Source organism: Passer montanus, unplaced genomic scaffold, assembly GCF_014805655.1.
Source record: "Passer montanus isolate IOZ18808 unplaced genomic scaffold, ASM1480565v1 scaffold47, whole genome shotgun sequence".
NCBI classification, from domain to species: Eukaryota; Metazoa; Chordata; class Aves; order Passeriformes; family Passeridae; genus Passer; species Passer montanus.
Window position 1 is genome coordinate 2,597,801 of NW_024369596.1, and position 20,714 is coordinate 2,618,514.

Genomic DNA, 20,714 nt, shown 5'->3' on the forward strand with positions numbered 1-20,714 from the left:
CCCAAAGCCTTTCCTTTCCTCTCCCTTTTTCTGGGGAACAGCTGGAATAACTCCATTATTTCTCATTCCCTGCTGGAGCCCTAAATCCTTATCTTCCACTCCCTTTTCCTGGGGAACAGCTGGAATAAGTGGAAAAATAATAACTCAATAATTTTTCATTCCCTGCTGGACCAAGCACCGAATCCTTTCCTTTGCAGTGCCCAGACCCAGAACTTCAGGAATGGATCCTGCCATGGATGTTCCATGGGAGAGCCAAGCCTCAGATTCACAGGGATCTCTCCTTTTTCTCTCTTTCCTCCAAAGGCCTTTTAAACCTGGAGAAGCTGCTGCGGCAGTTCCTCATCTCCAAGGACACGCTGTCGGTGCGGATGCTGGACGACAGCCGGGATCCCACCCCGCTCCTCAAGGAGATCCGAGATGACAAGACAGCCACCATCATCGTCCATGCCAACGCCTCCATGTCCCACACCATCCTGCAGAAGGTGAGATTCGCAGGGAGCAGCAGGCACAACTTGCCCAGGGATTTCTCCTGGGGAAGGCAGTGAGAAAGCTCAAAGAGAAAACAATTCTTATCTCACTTGCTGCTCCTGTTGCTTGGCACATGAGGAATGTGTTATGGAGATTGTTTACCAAAAGTGATTTGTTAATTGAACTCTGGTGGTGGTTATTTATATGGATTGGCCAGTTAGTCAAAGCTGTGTTGTGACAGTCAGAGACAGTCACGGGTTTTTCTTTAGTATGATTTAGTTCTAGTATAGTTCTAATATAGTGTAATATAGTATAATACAGTGTAGCTTAATAAAGCAATTGTTCAGCCTTCTCAAGTAATTTGGAGTCAGAGCACATTATTCCTGCATTGGGGTTGCCTTGCATCGATAGTGAGCATCCCTCCTCTGTCCCTTGGGGTGCTGCTGCTCCCCCCAGCCAGCTCTTGTGGGATATTGTGATGCCTTGGAAGGCTGGCCTAGACCAGAGGCAGACAGAGCTAAAGAATAAAGCAGGGATTTATTAAAAGGCCTCCATGGATGCACCTTGGGCAGCACCAGAGCCCAGCCAGGGCTGCACCTAAGATGAACCCAAATGGTCCCAAAATGCACGAGCGCTGCCGGGTTCTCTCGCTGGGCTCAGCTCTGCTCCATGTGCACATTGCAGTTCAGTGTCCAATCCCAGCTGCAGCCCCTGCAGTCCCATCCTGCTTGTTTTTCTCTCTCCAGCCCACGGGGTTTGTGCTCCTGGGCTGAGATTTGGATCATTTGTCCTTGGTGCCCAGCTGGAGCAGGAATTGTTTTGTCTCCCTGCTCTGTGCAGAGCTCACCATCCCCTGACATGAACCCAGACCCACACACTAAACAGCACAGAACCTGAAAAATATGAAAGCTCAAACTTAAGGCATCAATTGAAATGTGAAAATTCCCACAGCAGTGCTGGGAATGGGCTCTGCCCAGAGGGGAATTGCCACTGATGGAATTTCCAGGGCTGGATCTGTGCAAGTAATGGTTGAATTGCTCTGAGGGGATTTGTTTGCTCTCCACAAGTGGTGTTGCCATCCAGGAGCTGTGAAGGACTGCTCAGCTCTCTGAAATGACTCTTGTGCCTCCTTTTCCCCTTCCCATTATGTGTCTAACTTTTTCCTTCTTTTTCTTTTTATTGTCTTATTAACCGAGATTTTATTTTAATCCTGTTTATTTTTAAATGGTCTCTGGCTGCAGTTTCTAGCACTTGTTTTGATAGCCTGCTTCAAAACTGAGCAGTGGCTCCAGATGGAGCAGAGTTTCCCACATCCTGGAGGGAACAGGAAGCACATTCCTGAAGGGAGGCAGGATCCAAGCACTGGGATCCCCCTGGCTTTCCACACTGTCCTGCCTGTTTTGTCACAGGACGTGTCATCCAAAGGCCTTGCCTGTGTCATGTTTACCCCGATGACATCCAACAGGGATGTTTTTATCAGTCCTCTCTCCCCTCAAAAGATTTTTATTCTACTACATGCAGTTTTCACTTCTAAATAGACAGTTTGGGGGATTTTTGGGGTTGTCTACTCAGGGGGGTTTATTTGGTTGGTTTTTTCCCCTTTTTCCCCTGTTGCTGCCTGGCTGCTGAGGGCTGTCCCCCTCCTCTGTTGCTATAGTGACTTCCCACAGGCTCCCAGCAGCTCTCTCCAGGCACCCACATCTCCCTGCCCAGCTCCAGCTCCTTCTGCCACCCCTGAGAAATGTCAGAAATTGCCAAAATTTCCCAGTCAAACCCAGTTCTTCCAGCTAGAGGACTGTAGGAATGGAGGGTAATAAATCAAGAGCTCCTGGTCTGACAACTCCTTGCACCTTGGGAGGCTGGAATATATTTTATTGGGAGCCAGGGATGGTTGGTGCTGAGCATCAGGTGAATCCATGTCCTGTCCCACAGCAGGAAATCTCTCTGTGGGTTTGCTGGGTCTGTCCCAGGAGAGCAGGAATTCACGGTTTCTCATCCCTCACCCTCCACAGATGGGCTGGAGACACATGGATGGTTCCCAGATTCCCAGCTCCCAGCTGCCAGGGCCGGGTGAATGGGTGGGAGAGGCACTGCTTTGCTGCTCACCTTGATTTTCTACCCTTGAAACCAAACACCCTGACCTCAAAGTGGGTGACAGGGAGAGCTGGCATTGTCACTGTCCCCAGGAAGGGATTGGTGATAAGTTTTGCTGTGGAGGGGGTGAAAAATGAGGTGGCCTCCTCTGGGTTTGGGGACTCCTTGGAGCAAATGGCTTTGCTGTGTCTGTTGTGCCACCTGGGTGAGGGACAGGGTGACAATGTGCAGCCAAGGGCTGGGCACAGCAGTGGTGGTGGCCTCAGGTTTGCACAGGAACAGCTAAAAGACAGGAAAAGGGAGTGGTGCAATCCCAGCCGCCTCTTTCTCTCTTTCCTTCCCTCCTTTCTGTCATCACAGCTTCTGGGAGGGATAAAAAGGAGCTCACACCAGGAGGTGCTGCCTTTGCTCCTTCCCTCCTTGCCTCCCGTTCCTCTGTGTGGTCTGGGCTGCTGGGAAAACCTCTTTGCCAGGGTCTGGAAGCTTGATTTGAGAGCAGCTGTGCTTGGCAGTGGAACAGAGGCTTCCAGGAGCATCTGCAGATTAATGCCCCACTTTCCTGAGCATCTGTTCCCACAACCAGCTCCTTGTGTAGTGAGAATTTTGGGAAAGGGCCTCAGTTATCTGCTCTGTGATCTCCAGAACAGCTCATCCCCATGGAAAATTCTGTGTCCTTCTCTCTGCATCCCTGGACAGTTTTGTCCTGTTTTCTTCTATTTCTGTGGCCAGCACAGCCCTGTCTCAGTTCTGAAGAACAAACTGAGTTACTGGGTCTCATCCATGCTCATTAATTTGTGGGATTTGAGCCCAAATCTGACTGATAAAACTGGAAAGCCACCAGTGGCTTGATTGTCCTTTTCCTGCAACTCCCAAGAGCTTTTCCTGCCTTTCTCTCTCCATCATGGTGTTTGTGGTGGAAGGGAAAAGCCTGGAGCTCTCAGCTGCTCATTTCCCTCATTATGTCCCAAAACAGGAACAAAGCAGCATCCACACACAAAATAAGCAGAAATCCTCATTTTCCTCTTAAAACATCGTGGAATTCCTCATCCCAAGGGGTTCTGGAGCTCTCAGGACTGGAGCTGCAGGACCCACCTCGCCTTTCCAAACCATTGTGGACCATTGGGGTCTGTCAGGGGTTCAAAAGCTTTTCTGCTGGGAGTTCAAAAGCTTTCCACAGGTGATTTCCTTAGAGTTTGTCCTTGGATGGATGCAGGAATCCCTGAATTCCATCTCAGAATGCCCTGGGATGCTCCCAGGGGTCTGGAGCTGGGTCATTCCCCTCTGTGCAGGTGCTTTGTCAGGGCTGGTATGGGCAGGTGACCTCAGCTAGGCTCAGTCCTGCTGAAAAATTGCTTCCTCAGACTTTAATTTCCCAGGTCCAGCCATGCTGCTGTGTCCCACTCTCCCTTCCTGCAAGGAGAGATAAGCCTGAAAAAGCAAAATGTGGCCCTGGCTCTGCTTTGCTGGGGTGGAGATTGGAGATTGTCAGGCTCTGGTTTAATCTCTTTTTCCTCTCCTTCACAGGCAGCTGAACTGGGGATGGCATCTGCCTATTACACCTATATCTTCACTAATCTGGTAAGGAGTTTTTCCCAGCTTTTCCTGCCTGAGCGTGGAGTCATTTTAATGGGAGCTGATCCCCCTGACCCGTGGGATCCTTGGGCAGAGCCTCGTGTGTTGGGGAGGGAGGGAGGCAGGGATGTCTCCTGCTGCCAGAATCAAAAGGCAAAATCTTTCCAAATAATATCAAAAATAATATTTCCAGAAGCAGTTCTGTAACAAAAGCTTTCTGTGCACACATGGTATTGGATTTCTACAATTTTTATCAGGTTAATTAATTAGTTCATCTAACAGGTACATTCAACAAGAGACCAGTTGCCCCAGCAACCAACCCTTGGGCCTGCCCCTTGGAGTTGTTCTGTGTCTTGTTACATCTCTTAAATTCTGGTGCAAAACAAGATGTCCTCGTTAGAAATTTGTTAAAATCAGACCAACCAGAATTTCAAGAATGTGTTAGGAAGGGTTGGCTTATTGTTCTAAAACGTGAGAAAGGGCAGGAAAATCACTAGAAACTCTACAACTACATATTAAAAAGCTACGATGCTACAAATAGATGAAAAATATATAAAAAGCTAAAAAAAAAATCTTCAGGCATCATTCCTGCAAAGCTGGGAAGGTCTTGGGGAGATGGAAAACGATTGGTGCAGCATCCAAAGGCAGGAATTGTGGACATTGTGACAGGAGCTGGTGCAATGACATGTGCAGGTCAGGAAGCTCCAGCAGATAGATGGATCTTTATTGTCCTGGTTTTCCTGGTTTTCCTGGTTGTCCTGGTTTTCCTGATTGTCCTGGTTGTCCTGGTTGTCCTGATTTTCCTGATTTTTGGGGTTATGCTGGTGTTGTCACCCCCCTGAGCCCATTCCCTGTGTTGGAAAAAGCCAGGGATGAGCCCCTGGAAGGCATCGCAGCCCCGTGCCCTGAGACAAAGGAAGGATGATGCCATAAATGTTGAGAGCAGGGGATGCTGTCCTTAATTAATAACATTAATGGGATTGTGGTGTGGCTAAACTCCTCAAGGAGTGATGGGCTGAGGCAGCAGAGGGGGAAATCCCAAATAAACATCAGGGGAACTTCTCCTCCAAGGGGGTGCCACCAGGAGCTGTGAGTGCTGCTGTGGAAGCCTGGGGGGTGAAGTGGAGCTGCCTCCCAGCCCGAGTGATTCTCCCATTCCCTAATTTCTATTAATGTTCCTGGCAGGGAAGCCGAGAGCTGAATCACACTTTGTGTTTGGGTGGGAGACAGACGGGAAGGGACGGAGCCAAACGTGTGGGCAGGGAGCTGGAGAGGAGAGGAGCAGGGGAAGGAGGGAGATGGAGGCTTGGGAGCAGTTTTGGGGCACAGGGTGGAGAAAGGATGAGGGGAAGGAGTGTCACAGGGAGAAATGCAAGGAGCAGAAAAGGCCACGAAGCTCCTGGCTGGGTTTCTGCTCAGTGTCCAATCCAGGGGTCAGTCCAGCCAGACAAACTTCACTGGGGCTTGGAATTCCCCTTGGAATGGGCAGCACAGGCACAGGGAGGTTTTGCTGTGTGCCCCAGGTCACGGTGTCAGTGCTGGCAGAGGGACAGTGCCATCCCACCCAGATCTGCCCACAGTGCCAATCCCAGCCATTCCCACTCCCAGGAAATATTTCCAGTGCTCCCAACAGCTCTTCCTGTCCCACTTGCCCTCCCCAACCCATTCCCAGTCCCACAGAGCAGGGCTAGGCACACACTGAGCGATTTCCACCTCACATCACCAGCAGAATCTGCAAAAAAAAGTCCTTTTGGAGTTGTTTCTGTTGTCTGAGCAGCATCTCATGGATGCTGCTCTAAAAATGAAGCTCCCACCTCCACCCCCACCCCAGTCCTGAGCACGGGTGTGATTAAGCATTTGCTGGAGGTGAAATTTGCCTTTCTAACCCATTCATCTCATGGAATGCAGCTATGGCAGATGAGAAAGAAATGAGTTTTGTTGTCGTTCACTCTCTCAGGGTATTAATCTGTTTATCCAGGTTATTTTACCACTCAGTCCAAAAGCCCAGCTCTTAGCAGAACTAACAGGATTTTTGGCAGGGATCATTATGGGAAGGTGACATCAGACAAAACCTGGGCAGATGGAAGAGATGTTTAAGGAAATTAGTAATATTTAAATGGGGATTGGAGATGGGAGTGAGCAATTTAGGCTCATAAATCTGGAGGGATTATCAAGCTCCTAATGAACCCTCTGAGGTTCTGCAATCACTGCCTAATAGAAAAGATAAAATCAGAGTGAACTACTGTCAAGGGGAGCAAGCAAAAAGATGGCTTAAATGGAGAGAGAACCCATCAGGAAAGGGAATAGAGAGCCTGCAGAGCACTGAGCTGCTCGGAGATGGAAAAATATCTCAGGCAAAATAGAAAAAAAGAGGAGAAAATAGGATAAAATGCTGAATTAAACACCTGCCCTGCAGCTCTAGAGGGGAGTTCTGTTTCTGTCTTTTAGCATTAATTTTATTTAATAAGCACATCCCAGCTGACAGCTCGTGGTGTGGTGCAGCTCTGCTCTCTGTGAGTGTGAGAGGAGGGAATTCTCTGTGTGCTGGGGCACGGGAGGGGATTTTTGGGGGTGATGGCCCCTCTGTCCCAGCCTGGGGCCCCTCTGGACCCAGCAGATCACTGGAGCAGATGAGGAGAACCCTCAGCCCCCAACACATTTCCATGGGAGCTGAGGCGAGCAGCCCAATGTAAAAACATCCACAGGCTCCTTTCCTGCGTGCAAATTCATTATCAGCCTCCTTCAGCCAGCTCCAGGGACCTGTTTTTGTCAGCAGCAGCAGCAGCCTGGCAAATTTTCCAGGAGTCCTAATGGTCTGGTGCATTTGTCTTCCCCACATCCTTCATTTGGGGCACTCCTGGCCTCCATCCCCTGGCAAAAAAATCCCCATCCAACCCAATTTTCTTCCTGGTGATGATTCCCAGGCTCTGGGACTTTTGGGAGGGATGGAATTCCCTGAAGAGGTGCTGGGATGATCTCAGAGCTGTTCATCATTTCTTCCCTTCTCCCTGGCAAGGCTGGGTCTCCACAGAGCTCACGGCCATGTGAGGGGGCAATGATGTGCAGAATAATAATAATAATAATAATAATAATAATAATAATAATAATAATAATAATGCTGCACAAATAGCCCATTGAAAGCAGACTGCTGTGCATTGAAGAAAATGTTCCTTCCAGCACTGGAAATCCCTGAAATCAGCAGCACAGAGTAGGAGGGGTGTTGGATGCCTCCAAAACCCCACGCTACAATTAATTCTTTTAGCTTGTTAATTCTGTGTAGCTATTGGGTTTTGTCTTTTTTTTCTCTCTCTCTGTTTGGCTTGTTTTTTTTGGTTTTTTGGTTTTTTTAATAACATCCGGACCTCAGGCTGGGCTTAAATTTCAAAATATTTGACAATTAGATGGGAATAATTGAAACAATTAAAATTATTACTCTGAGGGGGAAGGTGTAAAGGAGCTTTCCCAGTGCCTCAAGTCAGGCAGGGCAATTCACTGGGTGCAGTTTTGTTCCCTGACACAATTGTGTGCAGGTGTTTCTGCTGATAAAGCAGCTGCCGTGTTCAACTCCCACAGACCAGATAAATCAGTTCAGGTTTGGGGTTTTTTGTCTTGTTTCCTGCTTTCTCTTCTTTGTTTGGTGATTTATAAAGAGGTCTTCGTACAGGACGAGGTTTTTGAGCTGAATTGTCAGCCTGGAACTGGAGCTGGAGGGGAAATTGGTGTCCCAATCCCCCAGAGAGTGTGACACATTTCTGCTGTAGCCTGTCAGCAGGGTGACATCCCTTGGAAGGAAGGGATGATGTCAAATCAAGCAGAGGGACAGGGAGCTACAGATGAGGCTTTGACCAGGGCTTAGGTTTTGTGAAATTGCCTTTTTGTGGTGAAATAATCTTATTTTTCACCGTGAGCTCCATCACAGGCTGTGGTGTTCGGCCTTTGAGCTGCCAGGGGCACCCTTGGGGCACTCTTGGCCTCCATCCCCTGGCAAAAAATCCCCATCCAGTCCCATTTTCTCCCTTGCCCAGGTGAGGAAGGCAGGGTCTCTCGTTGCCCTGTGACAGATTTCCCCTCCCAGCCCAGCCAGCCCTCCTGATTCCCAGCAGCTGATGCGAAGTGTTCTGGAGAGCCCCGATCACTGCCGGGATTTATGGATCATATTTTCAGTGGCATGTGCTAGCAGGGCAAACAAATCAGGTTTTTGCAAGGCTGCCAAGGCAATTTCTCCTCGTTCTAGTTAGCATGAGGGTTCAGACAGAGCAGTGGCTGTGCCTCCCTGCCTTTTGCTGCCTCAGTCTTCTTTACTTTCTGACTTTGTGTGCTTGACTCCCAATTTTTGGGTAAATCATTCTCTCAGCTACACCCCAGCCCCCTGGAAACTCTGGAAGAAAAAGGTGGGAAGGAGGAAAAATCTCTCTTTCCCTACTTTCCACCCCTTTTTTTTTCAAGAGCTGTCTTTTTTTGGGTCCCAGCATTCAGCACTTGACTCTTTGTGGATTTGTCTGTCTCCAAATCTCCCTGCAGAGAAGTTGAAGTTTGGGCAGTGTATTTTCCTAAAAGTGCTCTTGTTTGAAGAACAGCCTTCAAAATTTACCAGCTGACCTTGCATGAGGAGGTTCAAGACCTGTAAGGCACATCAGTGTTTCTTTTGGAAGAGAAATCCAATTACAGATATAAATATATTCCCCTAAATTGTCCCTGAGCTCACTGAGGTCACAGCTTCTCTCTCCCCACCCGAGTGGCCAACTAGCATTGCCTTGAGTAGATCTGCCCATCCACTTTCCTACTCAAATTGTTGCTGTGATGACTTTTTTCCACTTTTTTTCCCTCCTAGGGAAATTGATTTTCACACGTGGCCCATTAGAAACGTATTGACTCCGTTGATAGTTTATAAATAAACTGAGCCTTTCAGGAAAACCGTGGAAAGCACTTAACATAATATTGTCCACTTGAGTAAACAAATAAATGTGTTCTGAGCAGAGCTTTGGAACGATTTACAGGACTGGCAGCTCGGCTCTGCGGGCAGCAGGATCCACAGAGGACAGGGCAGGAATTTTCTCCACCTCTGACTGAGGAGGTTTGATGATTTTTGGGGAGAAAATTGGTCACTGAGGCCAGGGATGAGGACGCGACCATTGCAGGGTCAAGCTGCTTTTGGGTGAAGTGTTTCAGTTCTGCCTTCCATGACGTGGGCAGAGGCTCCCTGGAGTTCTGTTTGCCCAAGGAGCCTGCTCTGGGATACTTAATTAACCCTAAAATGCTGAGTAATGACACACACAGGTGATGTCACCAGAGCTGTGCTGAGCTGGCACTGCAGGTTTGGCTCTTGCACAAAAGCTGCCAAGAAATCTGAGGATGGACGTTGCACTCTGGGTTTGGAGAGCTTTCCTGAGCACCAAACAGAACGAGGAGGTTTTGCCAGAGTGAGGGTTTAATAGAGAAATGGAAGCCTTGGCCCAGTGTTCTCCTTTCCCATCCCACACGAGAAAAGAGCAAGAACAGCACGGAGTGTCCTGGGCCTGGAGTAAATCAGGTGTAAATCAGCTTTTGGTGCTGCCAGAGGGGCTGAGGGGAGCGAGGGCAGTCTCTGCTGAGTTTACAGCACTGAGTTTCTCCTGCTGAGCCCAGTGTTGGAGGCTGGTTTGGAGGCTGTTAATCAGCAGATCCAAAAATCCAATAAAGTCCTTGCAGTGATTAGGAGAGGAAGATAAAACTGTGTGTGTGCAAGAGAGAGAGGAGGGATGGAGTGGGCTTCTTGCTGTTGGTGCAGCCTGAATTGAGCAAAGCCTGCTCCTTCCAGAGCCCTGGGGTGAGCTCAGACAGGGTCTGGGTGTCCCTGGCAGTCACAGATCCCCTCTTTAGACTTGTCCCCTTCCTGTGCTCACTGCCTCCCTGCTGCCCAGGCACTCTGGGTTATTAAAAATGAGATAAGGATCGAGGTCCTGCACACACACACGGGCTGCAGAACAGGATCAGCAGCAAAATCAATGCTGCTTCAGGAGCTCAGGAGCTGCTGCAGTGCTCAGCAGCACAGTGGCTGCTGCAGGGGGAAAAATTCCAGGAGCCACACTCAGGAGGGACATCCCAGCATGGGGATCCCATGCTTTAAAATACTTTTTTTTTTTGCCAGACAGCTGCTGTGACAGGGATAATTTCCTGCTGGAAATTGCCTTTCCATGCTGAAATCTCCAGCCACTCTTCTTGGGAAGCAGTGGAGCCAGTGGTGAGGGAAGAACTGGCCATAATTTCTGGGATTTCCTTTAGCCGAGGAGCTGATTGCTTAGCTGCAGGTTTGGGATGAGCCTCATTAGTGAGATGCTGATAGATGAATGCTGGCCTTGGTGTTTTGTCTTGTAAGGCAGGTTTTTAACCCACATCTCTTTTGGGCTGCTCAGCCTGGAGGAGAGAGTCTTTGGAGAGATTTACAGCACCTTCCAGTGCCTGAACATGACCTAGAGGAGGGCTGGAGAGGGATTTTTACATGGGCATGGGGTGATAGGGAAAGGGGAAATGGTTCTAAGCTAAAGGAAGGCAGATTTAGATGGGAAATTGGGAAGAAATTCTCCCTGTGAGGGTGGGCAGGCCCTGGCAGAGGGTGCCCAGAGAGGCTGTGGCTGCCCCTGGATCTCTGGAAGTGCCCAAGGCCAGGCTGGACAGAGCTTGGAGCAGCCTGGGAAGGTGTCAGGGTGGAATGGGATGCTGCTTAATGTCCCTTCCAAGCCAGACCCTTCCATGCCCCTGTGTTTCTAAGAGCTGTGCTGCCAGGTGTGAATCTCTTGCTGTTTAAACTCTTCACCTCAGTTTCCTCCTCTGGAGGAAATAACTCCAGGGCAGGATTTCCCCCCCGGAAAGGCAGCTGGGATTCCCCACAGTGTGTGAGGAGCAGGGTGTCCCTGCTGGGCTGTCCCAGGGTGACAGCAGGACAGGAGGGACAATTCCCTCCCAAACTCAGTGACACGGGCAGGGCAGGAGGGACAATTCCCTCCCAAACTCAGGGACATGGTCAGGGTAGGAGGGCCAATTCCCTCCTAAACTCAGTGTCACTGCTGGGCTGTCCCAGGGTGACATGGGCAGGACAGGAGGGACAATTCCCTCCCAAACTCACGGAGCCAGCTGAGGTGGGAGAGGACCTGTGGGTGCAGAATCCTGGCTGGGATCAGCTGATCTTCCATCCAGACCTGCAGAGCCACACTTGCAGTGAGCATCACTTGTTCCTGATGGCTTTATGTCCCTAAAGAATGGGGAGTGCATCCTGCAGATCTGCTCACACCTCACACCCAGCCACGCTGGAAAATCCCATCTCAGGCTTTAGGATCACAGAGCTCACCTCTGTGGGTTTTATTAGCCAGCTCCTCCGGTGCCCTCAATTCTGGGGTCATTCCTGGGGGCTTTGTGTGCTGCTGGAAAGTGAAGAGTGCAGGTGGAGCGCTGCAGAAAGCCAGGGAGTGACTTCATCCTCTAATAACTCCTGCAGCGCCGTCTCCCAGGGAACCCCGTGGAATTCAATTAGCTAATTGTGTGCCTAGCACTCGGGAAAATATAGAATGCCACGGAATTGCTAAGTGTTGTTATTTAACAGCGCACATTTCGTGGTTGCAGCCCTGTAGTAGCAGTCGGAAAATCTACACTGTAATTGCCTGCTGGTGCCTGCTGCTGAATTTGCTGTGATCGGAGCAAGGCCTGGGGATTTTTCTTTCTGTAAAAAAGTTCATTAATTTTGGCTGCAGATCCTCCGGGTCTAATTTTTTACCGAGTTCTCTTGAAACAGAATATTGACATGTGGTGGGTGTTTTAAAAAACAGAGTGGAAAGAGGGGGAGGAATTGAGGCAGGCAGGATTTGTGTCTCTGAGATTCACCTTGGCGTGATTCCTGGTGGTCTTCTCTGTGCCTCACGTTGGACTGAGATTGAGGGCCAAGTTTTGGGCAATTACTGCAATTCCTCCAATGTAGGGAGAGGGATAAAAAAACCAGGATGGGCGGAAATGAGGGAGCTGCTGTTTGCACCCATCATTTTGATGGCATTTTCTGAAAGCCTGTGGTTATAAAGCTGTGTTTGCACAGGTGGAGGAGGCTTGGAGTCCCCTCCTAAACAGGATGTCAGAGTTATTTTCCTAATGGCTCTTTGCTCTTATTGCATTGAGAATCTTCTGCAGAAGCTCCAGCCAGCACTGAGGATGAGGGAGAGTAACTCCAGGAGGAGAGAAAGGCAGCTGGGAAAGTGTTTTGTGTAGGAATATCCCTCACTATGTCTCAGAGAGAAATCCTTGCTCTCCAGCTGAAAATACCCCTGAGATCAGGGGCGTCCCACCCCCTGTCCTGCCTGTGTTTGCCTCTTGCAGCGTGGGAGGAGGGCAGGACAGGTGGGAAATCAGCTGAGAGCTGCAGGTCTGGAATAGCAAACGAGGTTTTGTTTGCAAAACGTGCATTTGGAAATGTCAAGCATGGTGAATGAGTGTAAAAAGGGGAAAAAAAAAAAAGCCCAAACAAATAGGGACAGAAGCTGAGCTGGCAGCTCTGGGAGTGTGGGGATGCTCTCACCCCTTTGCCCTCTGCAGCAAAGCCTGACCTTACCAAATCTCTCTTATCCCACTGCAAATGAAGTGTGTCCCCCTGGGGTGGTTTATCTCCATCTCATTGCATGGGCTGCTCACGGCTCATTTCCTCCTGACCCGGCTCTTGCTCCTCTGATGGAAAGGCATTTAATGGCCAAAAATTGGAGCTGGAGCACAGGGAAGGGACAGGGAGCAGGGTGGAAGGGGCCAGGTCCAGGCCATGCCACCCCTGTGTGTCACAGTGATGCTTTATGGACGTGGCAGCCACAGGAATGGGGTTTTCTGCAGCTGGAAAAAGAGGGATTTGGAGAGGGTTGGCTGTGGGAAAAGACCAAAGCTTGCACGAAGCAGCCAGTGGTGATGGGAGCTGGGCAAAGCTGCTGGCAGTGTTTGGACCAGAGCAGATTATGGGCTCTGGGGGGTCTGGCTGTGGTTGTTTGCAGGCACAGAGTCCTGGCAGCTGCCTCAGTGCAGGGAATTTACCCAGGGAAAGTGGGAGAAGATTCCTTCAGGGGCTGGTTCTGACCATGGCACTCAGCCACTCAGGGCAGCAGGACCTGTGGGTCCAGCCCTGTGGCAGTGCCTGGCTGGGGTGAATCTCACCCCTGCCTCAGTTTCCCCACATGAACTGACACCCCTTCATCTCCTCATCCAGTAATTGATCATTTAAAGATCAGAGCATAACAAAACCTTCCACTTCAAAAGCTTGGAAATGTTTTCAGGGGACAAAAGCCACAATAAATAAATAAACACACTAATTCAGCTGCCCTGAGGCTGGGGCGGGCTGGCACAAGATGAAACCTCGGATTTTGTGACAAAACATCTCATTTTCCTCCTGGATATCCCCAAGCCAAGAGGGCAGTGGGGCAGCTGTTTGCCCGGTGCCCTGCACAATTTGCCTGGAGGCTCTGGCTGCGGGGAGAGGGGATTTTACAGGGGTTTAGGATCCCTCCTGCTGCTCTGCCTGCAGCCAGCCTCTCCTCAAACCCAGCTCCTCATCAGCCATCTTCCCTGCTTGCTGGGGCTGACAGGATGCCCTGGGTGAATGGATCACCTGTCAGCAAGGCACAGGGATAATATCATTCAGATGAATCAATAGTTCACAGGCAATTTCACATTACCCAGCGTTAATGTGTCCAAAATGTGCTCCATCCTGCCTTTGATGGCATTCCCGTGGGTCTTGGCCGGGCTGGAATAGTTTTGTAAGTCCCATGTTTGGGAGATTGACAGGAATTGCTCCTGAGTGCACAGCAAAGATAAAAAATGGCTCAACTTGCTGGAATTTCATCCCCCAGGGAGCCCAGGGACAGCTGGATCCAGCATCCAGCAGTGGCTGGAAGTGTCACTCCCACCTTCTCACTCCACTTCAGCAATTAGCAGGAGAGAAATTAGTGAGGAAAGTGCCATTATTCCCTGCTAACAGGACAAGGAGGGCTGGACTTTTCCCCAGCCTTTATTGTGTAGCTGCTTCCGTGGATGTGAGGAGCAAAACCAAGCCCTCTGTTTTAATTTATTTAATGTAGTTGTTTTTATGCTTCTGAGCACTTGCAGAAATGCAAGAGGAGGCTCCCAGCTCCAAAACTCACAGTCAAGGCACCCTCCAACCCTCCCCAGGGTATTAGGGTGGTGTCTCCTCCTGGAACCTGGCAGCAGAAAGGAGCAGTGCAGGGTTGGGGGATTTTAGGGTTAGGTAGAATTTGGTTCCTCCTCCTGTGGGGAGAGAACCGATTTAATTGAACAGTTGGAGCTTGGTGTCACCAAATTGGATGTGGTGATGGAGCAGCTTCACTCAGCAGGTGGGTGACGCCCTCTTTGGAGGGTTTGGGGGTTTTTTTGGTGGAATTTGGTCAATAAAGCACTGGACTTGGCTGATACCTTCATTAAAAGCCTGAGGTGAGCAGCGCCCTGAGTCAAATCCTGGTAAAACCCAGGCTCTCCCTTCCAGCAGCTGGGTGGGTTCAGGCTCTCACAGCTCCCACTCCCTTCAAGGGCACTGAGTGGCTGTGAAGCTTGCAGTGCCTGTTTTCCCCTCTAACCCCATTTTCTGCTTTGGGCTGCTGTAGGAGTTTTCCCTCCAGCGCCTGGACAGCCTGCTGGACGACCGAGTCAACATCCTGGGGTTCTCCATTTTCAACCAGTCCCATGCCTTCTTCCAAGAGTTCGTCCAGAGCCTCAACCAGTCCTGGCAGGAGAACTGTGACCACGCTCCTTTTACTGGGCCTGCAGTAAGTAAAATCCATTCCCATCCCCCAGAACCTCCCTGAGCTGGGAATTCTGATAAACCACAGAAAAACCTTGTGGGAAGAGCTTCAGGATGGTCCTGAGCAACTCAGGGGTAGAAACTCTGGTCTCAAATAATTTTTTCAAAAGTTATTTAAATTATTAAACCATTTAATTATTTAATCCTATTTAATCTTGTGCTGAAGGGCTCAGGGATATCCCCAGGCTGCTGTTGTACCTCGGATTGGATTTTATGAGGAGATGCTGGTCCAGGAATGGGAAGGAAGAGCCAGAGCAGAGCATTTTTATTAAGTAGGTAGGAGAGGACTTGAGCTGTCAATCTGTGATTTACAGAGGATGTGGAAAATGGCAAAGTGACCCTGAAAGTCAGAGCTGCCCGAAGGACCTTGGGGTGCAGAGCTGTGCTGGAGTGGGAGCCCAGCTTTAAATTCCAGCCTAATCTTGATTTGGATTGTGTTTCTCTGTGGGTGCAGGGGATGATGCAGCTCTGATTCATTTTTTTCCCTCGTGAAGTTTATCCCTGTGTGTTTAAACTCCAGGAGAGTGGCTCGTGGAGGGGGATTGTGGCTGCAGATGGCACAGGAGGGGCTGGGTCGGGCAGATCCTGAGGGGCTGAGCTGTGCTCTGTGCTGCAGCAGCTCCCTGAGGAGCGTGAGGAGTGTGCACATCAGCACTGGAGTATTCCCCAGGGATTCTCCACAACTGGGAGAGTTTGCAAAGCAGATTTGCCACATCAGAGCTGCAGCTGCGAGAGGAGAGAGAGAGAGAGAGGAAAATATCATCAGCTGAACCCTTTGCATGGATTTTAATGAACCCAGAGCCCCTTGAGGAGCTGAGCTGCTGAAAACCTCCTTATTGTCACCACAAAGGGAGCTTTAAGAGGCAAAATAAGGAGATTTTTTGCCCTTTGTGTCCACATCCTTTGGCTTGACTTGAGCTCCTGTGCCTGGGACCATCCTGCTCTCCCTCCCAGCCAGAGGCAGCTGCAATCAGCTTGTCCTGCTCAGTCTCCACGGGATTTCCAGCAGGAAGATTCCTTTTTGGATTGCAGGGGCTGTTGAGAAGCATTAAAAACAAATTCCCTCCTCCTAGTGCAAACAGGAACCAGCAGGAACCAGCAGCAGGTGTGACGGGGAAATGAAAATTCTCATTTTAGGTTCTTAGCCCACGTTGTATTGAGCATCCAGCAAAACCTGTAGGTGGGAGGATGCCTGGAGAGACTGGAATTCTTCAAGATGGCACAAGCCAGGTGATGGGAAAAGGATTTGAGGGTAGGGAAGTTACAGAGCAGAGGTGAAATATTCCCAAGCAGAGTTTCTTTTGCCTGTGAGGTGAATCCAGGACCTTTCTGCCTCTGCTGTTGGAAATCTGGCAGGGAGCATCCCTGGGAAGGATCCTGTGGGATAACTCATCGTAAAGAGAGAAAAGGAAGCTCAACAGCTGGAAGTGACAGGAGGGAGGTTTCCTGTGAGCTGCAAAAATCCCAGGGCATTCTTGCTGGAGCTGAGGAAGCATCTGACAAAGGAGGAGGGAGCTGCCTGCTCCAATGCCATTCTCATTAATCACATTGCAAAGAAAGGAAATCAGAGAAAATCATTCAAATTACAGATGGCTAGATTTGGTAATTAGAATTTAGGCTAAAACAGATGTTTGTAATTAAGTGTTTATGTCATTGAATAAAATCCAGATTGCAAAGTCTATTTCACAGGGTTTTAATGGCTTTAATTCCCCATGTTGGGTTTGGGGGCAAAGATACAGCTGATAATGTTTTAGGAAGGGAAGAAAAACCCCACATGGAAAAACCCAAACCTGTTTCACTGTCAAGAATTGTCCAGAATTTGGGGATTGAGGGAAGTCTCCCAAGCTCCATGGATTTTCCATGGAGCTCTGATATTCCAGAGGGGCACAAAACCAACAGGGCTCTGCACAAATCAGATGGTGCAGGGAGAGAATCAATTTGTTAGCAGGGAAATTGGCTTTTTTGTGACACAGGGACAAAGCTGTGGTTTAAAATGAGAATATAAAAGTATTGAGAGGTTTTTATCGGTGACATGGGGAAAGAGGAGGGCAGGAACAGATCCCTCAGGCTGGATCTGCCTGGAGGACACTCCAAAAGTCTCTTTTCACTCCTCTGCTGAAGGTTATGACCTCAAAACTTTGTGTTTTACTTCTGTTCCGTGCAAAGTCAGGCTGCAGGGAAGGGATTTCTATTGCATGTCACAAGAACTTGATCCTGTGTATCTCCACACCCTCCCCAGCACTTAAATTGCTTGAAATCATAAAGGATGATGGCAGAAATCCTAATGAATTTTCCAGAGTTCAGGGGTAAAACATTCCAATCAATATTGTCAAATGCTTCACTGAGATCTACAAGTCTCTTGCTCACCATCTAATAAGGGATTAACTGCTCAGGGAAAATGGAAATGGAAACCCAGCAGGAGAAAATTAAAAATGCTGGGCCAACATTCTGATTTGGTAGGAAATGGGGGAAACTTTGGGGTTCTGGGAGTTGTGTTTGGTCTCATAAAAGTTTCATTTGTCCACATGATGTTAATATGGTTCCTGATTCAGGAAAGGAATTGCAAATTGGGTGTGAGATCCTGTAACTTGAACAGGATTAAATTCATAATTAAAATTAAGTACATGGAAAGAGCTTCATGGAGCAGGGGCTGAGGACAGGGCAGGCTGGAGAAGCCCTGTGAGGAAAAGAATTTGTATTAAAGGAATAGAAGAAGGAGAGAAGAATTTATCAGCTTCTTTAAGAATCTCTGGAAAAGGCTCTCCAGGAAGGGAATGTTTAGGTCAGCCTCAGCAGGTTGGAGGAGTGAAAGGTCACTGGTGTTTGGGATTTTGGTGGCATCAGGCTGGAATCCTGCCTTTTAATTTAGGATGGCTTGTGGGTTTTGAGGGTTTTCTGCTGCTTTTCAAGTGTCTAATCCCACACCAGGGTGGTCAGTGAGGTCTCACCACTGGTCTAAGTAAGACCAAGCAGGGTTAAGTCAAAATTAGCAACAGAGTGGAAGCCCAAGGATTGTTGGGATCATTGAGCTGGGCGAGATTGTCCCTGCAGGGCCACTGGCAGCAGTGAATAAACCTGGTCAGGCTCAGGGAGGAGGAGAGGATGCAGAAGCCACTGCAGGGCTGGAAGCCACAGCCAGGGTAAGGTGGGGGAAGCAGCCCCAGGCTGGAGACTGAGCCCTCTGCCAGGAGCTGGGATGGGAAGAGGATGCTCTTGGAAGTATCCATGAGGAAAATGCAGCCTTGATAGTAATGAGCTGCAACAGCTTAATTCCAGCAGTCAGGAGGTGACAGTAATTAAAAGTGAAATCTCAGTTGCAACAGTGAGCACGAGGGAGAAAATAGCTGATTGTTAACGAGCCCAAAGCCATGGAAACTGCTGTGCATGAGTGGGAAACGGGGGTTGTGAGGCTTGGTGGACAAAGAAACCTGGGCAAAGGCAACCAAAGGCAAGGTGAGCAGGAGAGGGGATGAGCTCTGACACTCTGGCCATTCCCTGCTGCTCCAGCAGGGAACTGGAGGTTGTAGCGAGGGATGGATGATCTCTGTGGGGTCTGAAAGGCAGGATTTGCAGATCTAGCAATCATTTCTTGTGGGTCTGCCTGTCAAAGTGGTCAGAGAAGGCTGCCCACGATGGCTGAAGCAGCACAGTCGAGTTTCCTTCTGTAGGAGCACGCATTGGATCTCAGGAGCAATTCCCCCTGGAAATTCCTGCTTCCCTCAGGAGCATTCTCCCTAGCCAGCAGACTGATCAGAGCCACCAAAACGCTGAAAAACCTCCCTTGATTAGGAAAACTGCAGAAACTGAGACAGAGAGCACTGGGAAGCAACGAGGACAAGCAGAGATAGAGAGGCGACAGTGATGGATGAAAGGAGCTCGCACAGAGGCCACCCCAGCTGACCCAGGCTGTGCACAGAGCACTCTCCAGCTCCGAGGTGCAGCAGGACGGGGGGATTTCTGTGCTCCAGGCTGACTTTCCCCCGCCTTTGCCCCGCAGCTGTCCTCGGCGCTGCTGTTCGACGCGGTGTACGCGGTGGTGACGGCGGTGCAGGAGCTGAACCGCAGCCAGGAGATCGGCGTCAAGCCCCTGTCCTGCGGCTCGGCGCAGATCTGGCAGCACGGCACCAGCCTCATGAACTACCTGAGAATGGTGAGAGGGGGCTGGGGGCTGCTCCTGGCTGCCAGCGGCGGGGCTGGCTCTGCCCAGGCTCTTTGAAGGCAGTGAAAAGAGAGATCTGAGGGTTTGGGTTGTCACCGGCCTTGGAACGACATGAAACTCTCCCTTTTTCAGGCTTTGCTGCAGAAAAACTGGAATTCAATTGTTTTTTTAAAAGTATGAATGTTTCTAAGTGATTTGAGCTCTGACTTGAGCTGATACGAGATCACGCAGTACAATTGCTCAGAGCTCAAGGGCAAGATGTAAGTTCCCCTAAGGGTTTGGGCTCCTTTGAACCCAAAATTGTCATTTCTGGAACAAAACAAGCCTAAATCTGGCACGAGAACACTCTGAAATCCCATCCTTTTGAAATAGTTGGCGTTTGTGGCTCCTCAGAGCTGAGGTGACCGTGCAGCAGGAGCAGGTTTCTGACTCTGTTTGGGCGTAAATGAGACAAGGAAATTTTATAGAGGTTTTTTATTTATGAGAGTTTTTTTCCACCCAGAGGAAAGCTCAGCTGAACCTGAGCATTGTACCACTTTGGCCCATTGTTTTAAATCCCACCTTTAGCCAAGGACAACAAAATCCTCCACCTCCCCTCACCTCTGCTGCTCAAAGACCCAGTGGTCTTAGCCTTGGGATGGAGGGAGGCAGTGAGAGGATGTGGAGCTGGTTTTCCCAAAGCAAGGAAATCTGGGAGTCCTGTACCTCGTGCTGCTGATTTCCTGCTCCTCTCCTTGTCTTTTCTCCTCTAGCCAGACTCCAAAAGTAATTAGGACTGAGCTAAAAGGGTTGCATTGCTGTTCCTGCTGGGAGTGTGGGGTGTGTGGGGCCATCCCTCCTCTCTCTGGACAGGGAACTCTCAGAACTTTGGGCCTGTAAGCCAAAGCTTAGAATTAAACACAGGATTTGATTTGAGACCTTGCAGAAGGCTTCCAAACTTAGGTGCTAGAAGCAAGAATGTGGATTTGTAGTTTAAAGCAGAGACATATTAAGCTAAGTAGAGAAAAGTTTAGAGTACAGTACTGTAGAGTTGTAAAGTACAGTGCTGTACTCTAAAACTCTCCAGTTCAGAGTTGTTAATGTGTTTCTGTGCTTGAAATAATGGCTTTACATTCTTTGGTGGAATCCACTTTGGTCCTGAACCTGTGGAGACACATCATTCCCTTTGCCCCAGGTTATTAGTGGAAATAGACCATCAATTTGTCCTGTTTCTGGGTTTCTGATCAGGACTGAAGGATTTTCTTTCAGTTTTGCCTGTGTAGTACTGGGGAAATGCCTGTACTGGGGAGGGGCAGCCTCGCTGGGCGCTGTAACTGAGTCTCTCTTGGACAGGTAGAATTGGAAGGTCTCACCGGCCACATCGAATTCAACAGCAAAGGCCAACGCTCCAACTACGCCCTGAAAATCCTGCAGCACTCTCGTGGTGGCTTCCGGCAGGTGAGAGCAGCCAGGGCAGGGCCGGGGTGTCCTCGGCTCAGGGGGATGCTCTGGGGACCAAAAGGAGCTGTGGTATTTTCGGGGGTCCCCCGTGGCAGGAAGGAATGAATCTGACTCCATGTTCTTAGAAGGATAATTTATTATTTTGTGTTACTATATTATATTAAAGAATGC

General features: G+C 49.4%; 1 protein-coding gene across 2 annotated transcripts in view; it reads left to right on the forward strand.

Annotated features, from left to right (window-relative positions):
- GRIK4 (glutamate ionotropic receptor kainate type subunit 4) overlaps positions 1–20,714 on the forward strand; it is a 185,739-nt gene that overhangs the window by 130,258 nt on the left and 34,767 nt on the right. For both annotated transcript variants that reach the window (XM_039722070.1, XM_039722071.1), the window contains 5 exons: positions 304–482; positions 4,087–4,140; positions 14,748–14,909; positions 18,942–19,094; positions 20,436–20,540. In XM_039722070.1, coding sequence (XP_039578004.1) covers positions 304–482; positions 4,087–4,140; positions 14,748–14,909; positions 18,942–19,094; positions 20,436–20,540 — 653 coding nt within the window. The remainder of the gene's footprint in view (positions 1–303; positions 483–4,086; positions 4,141–14,747; positions 14,910–18,941; positions 19,095–20,435; positions 20,541–20,714) is intronic.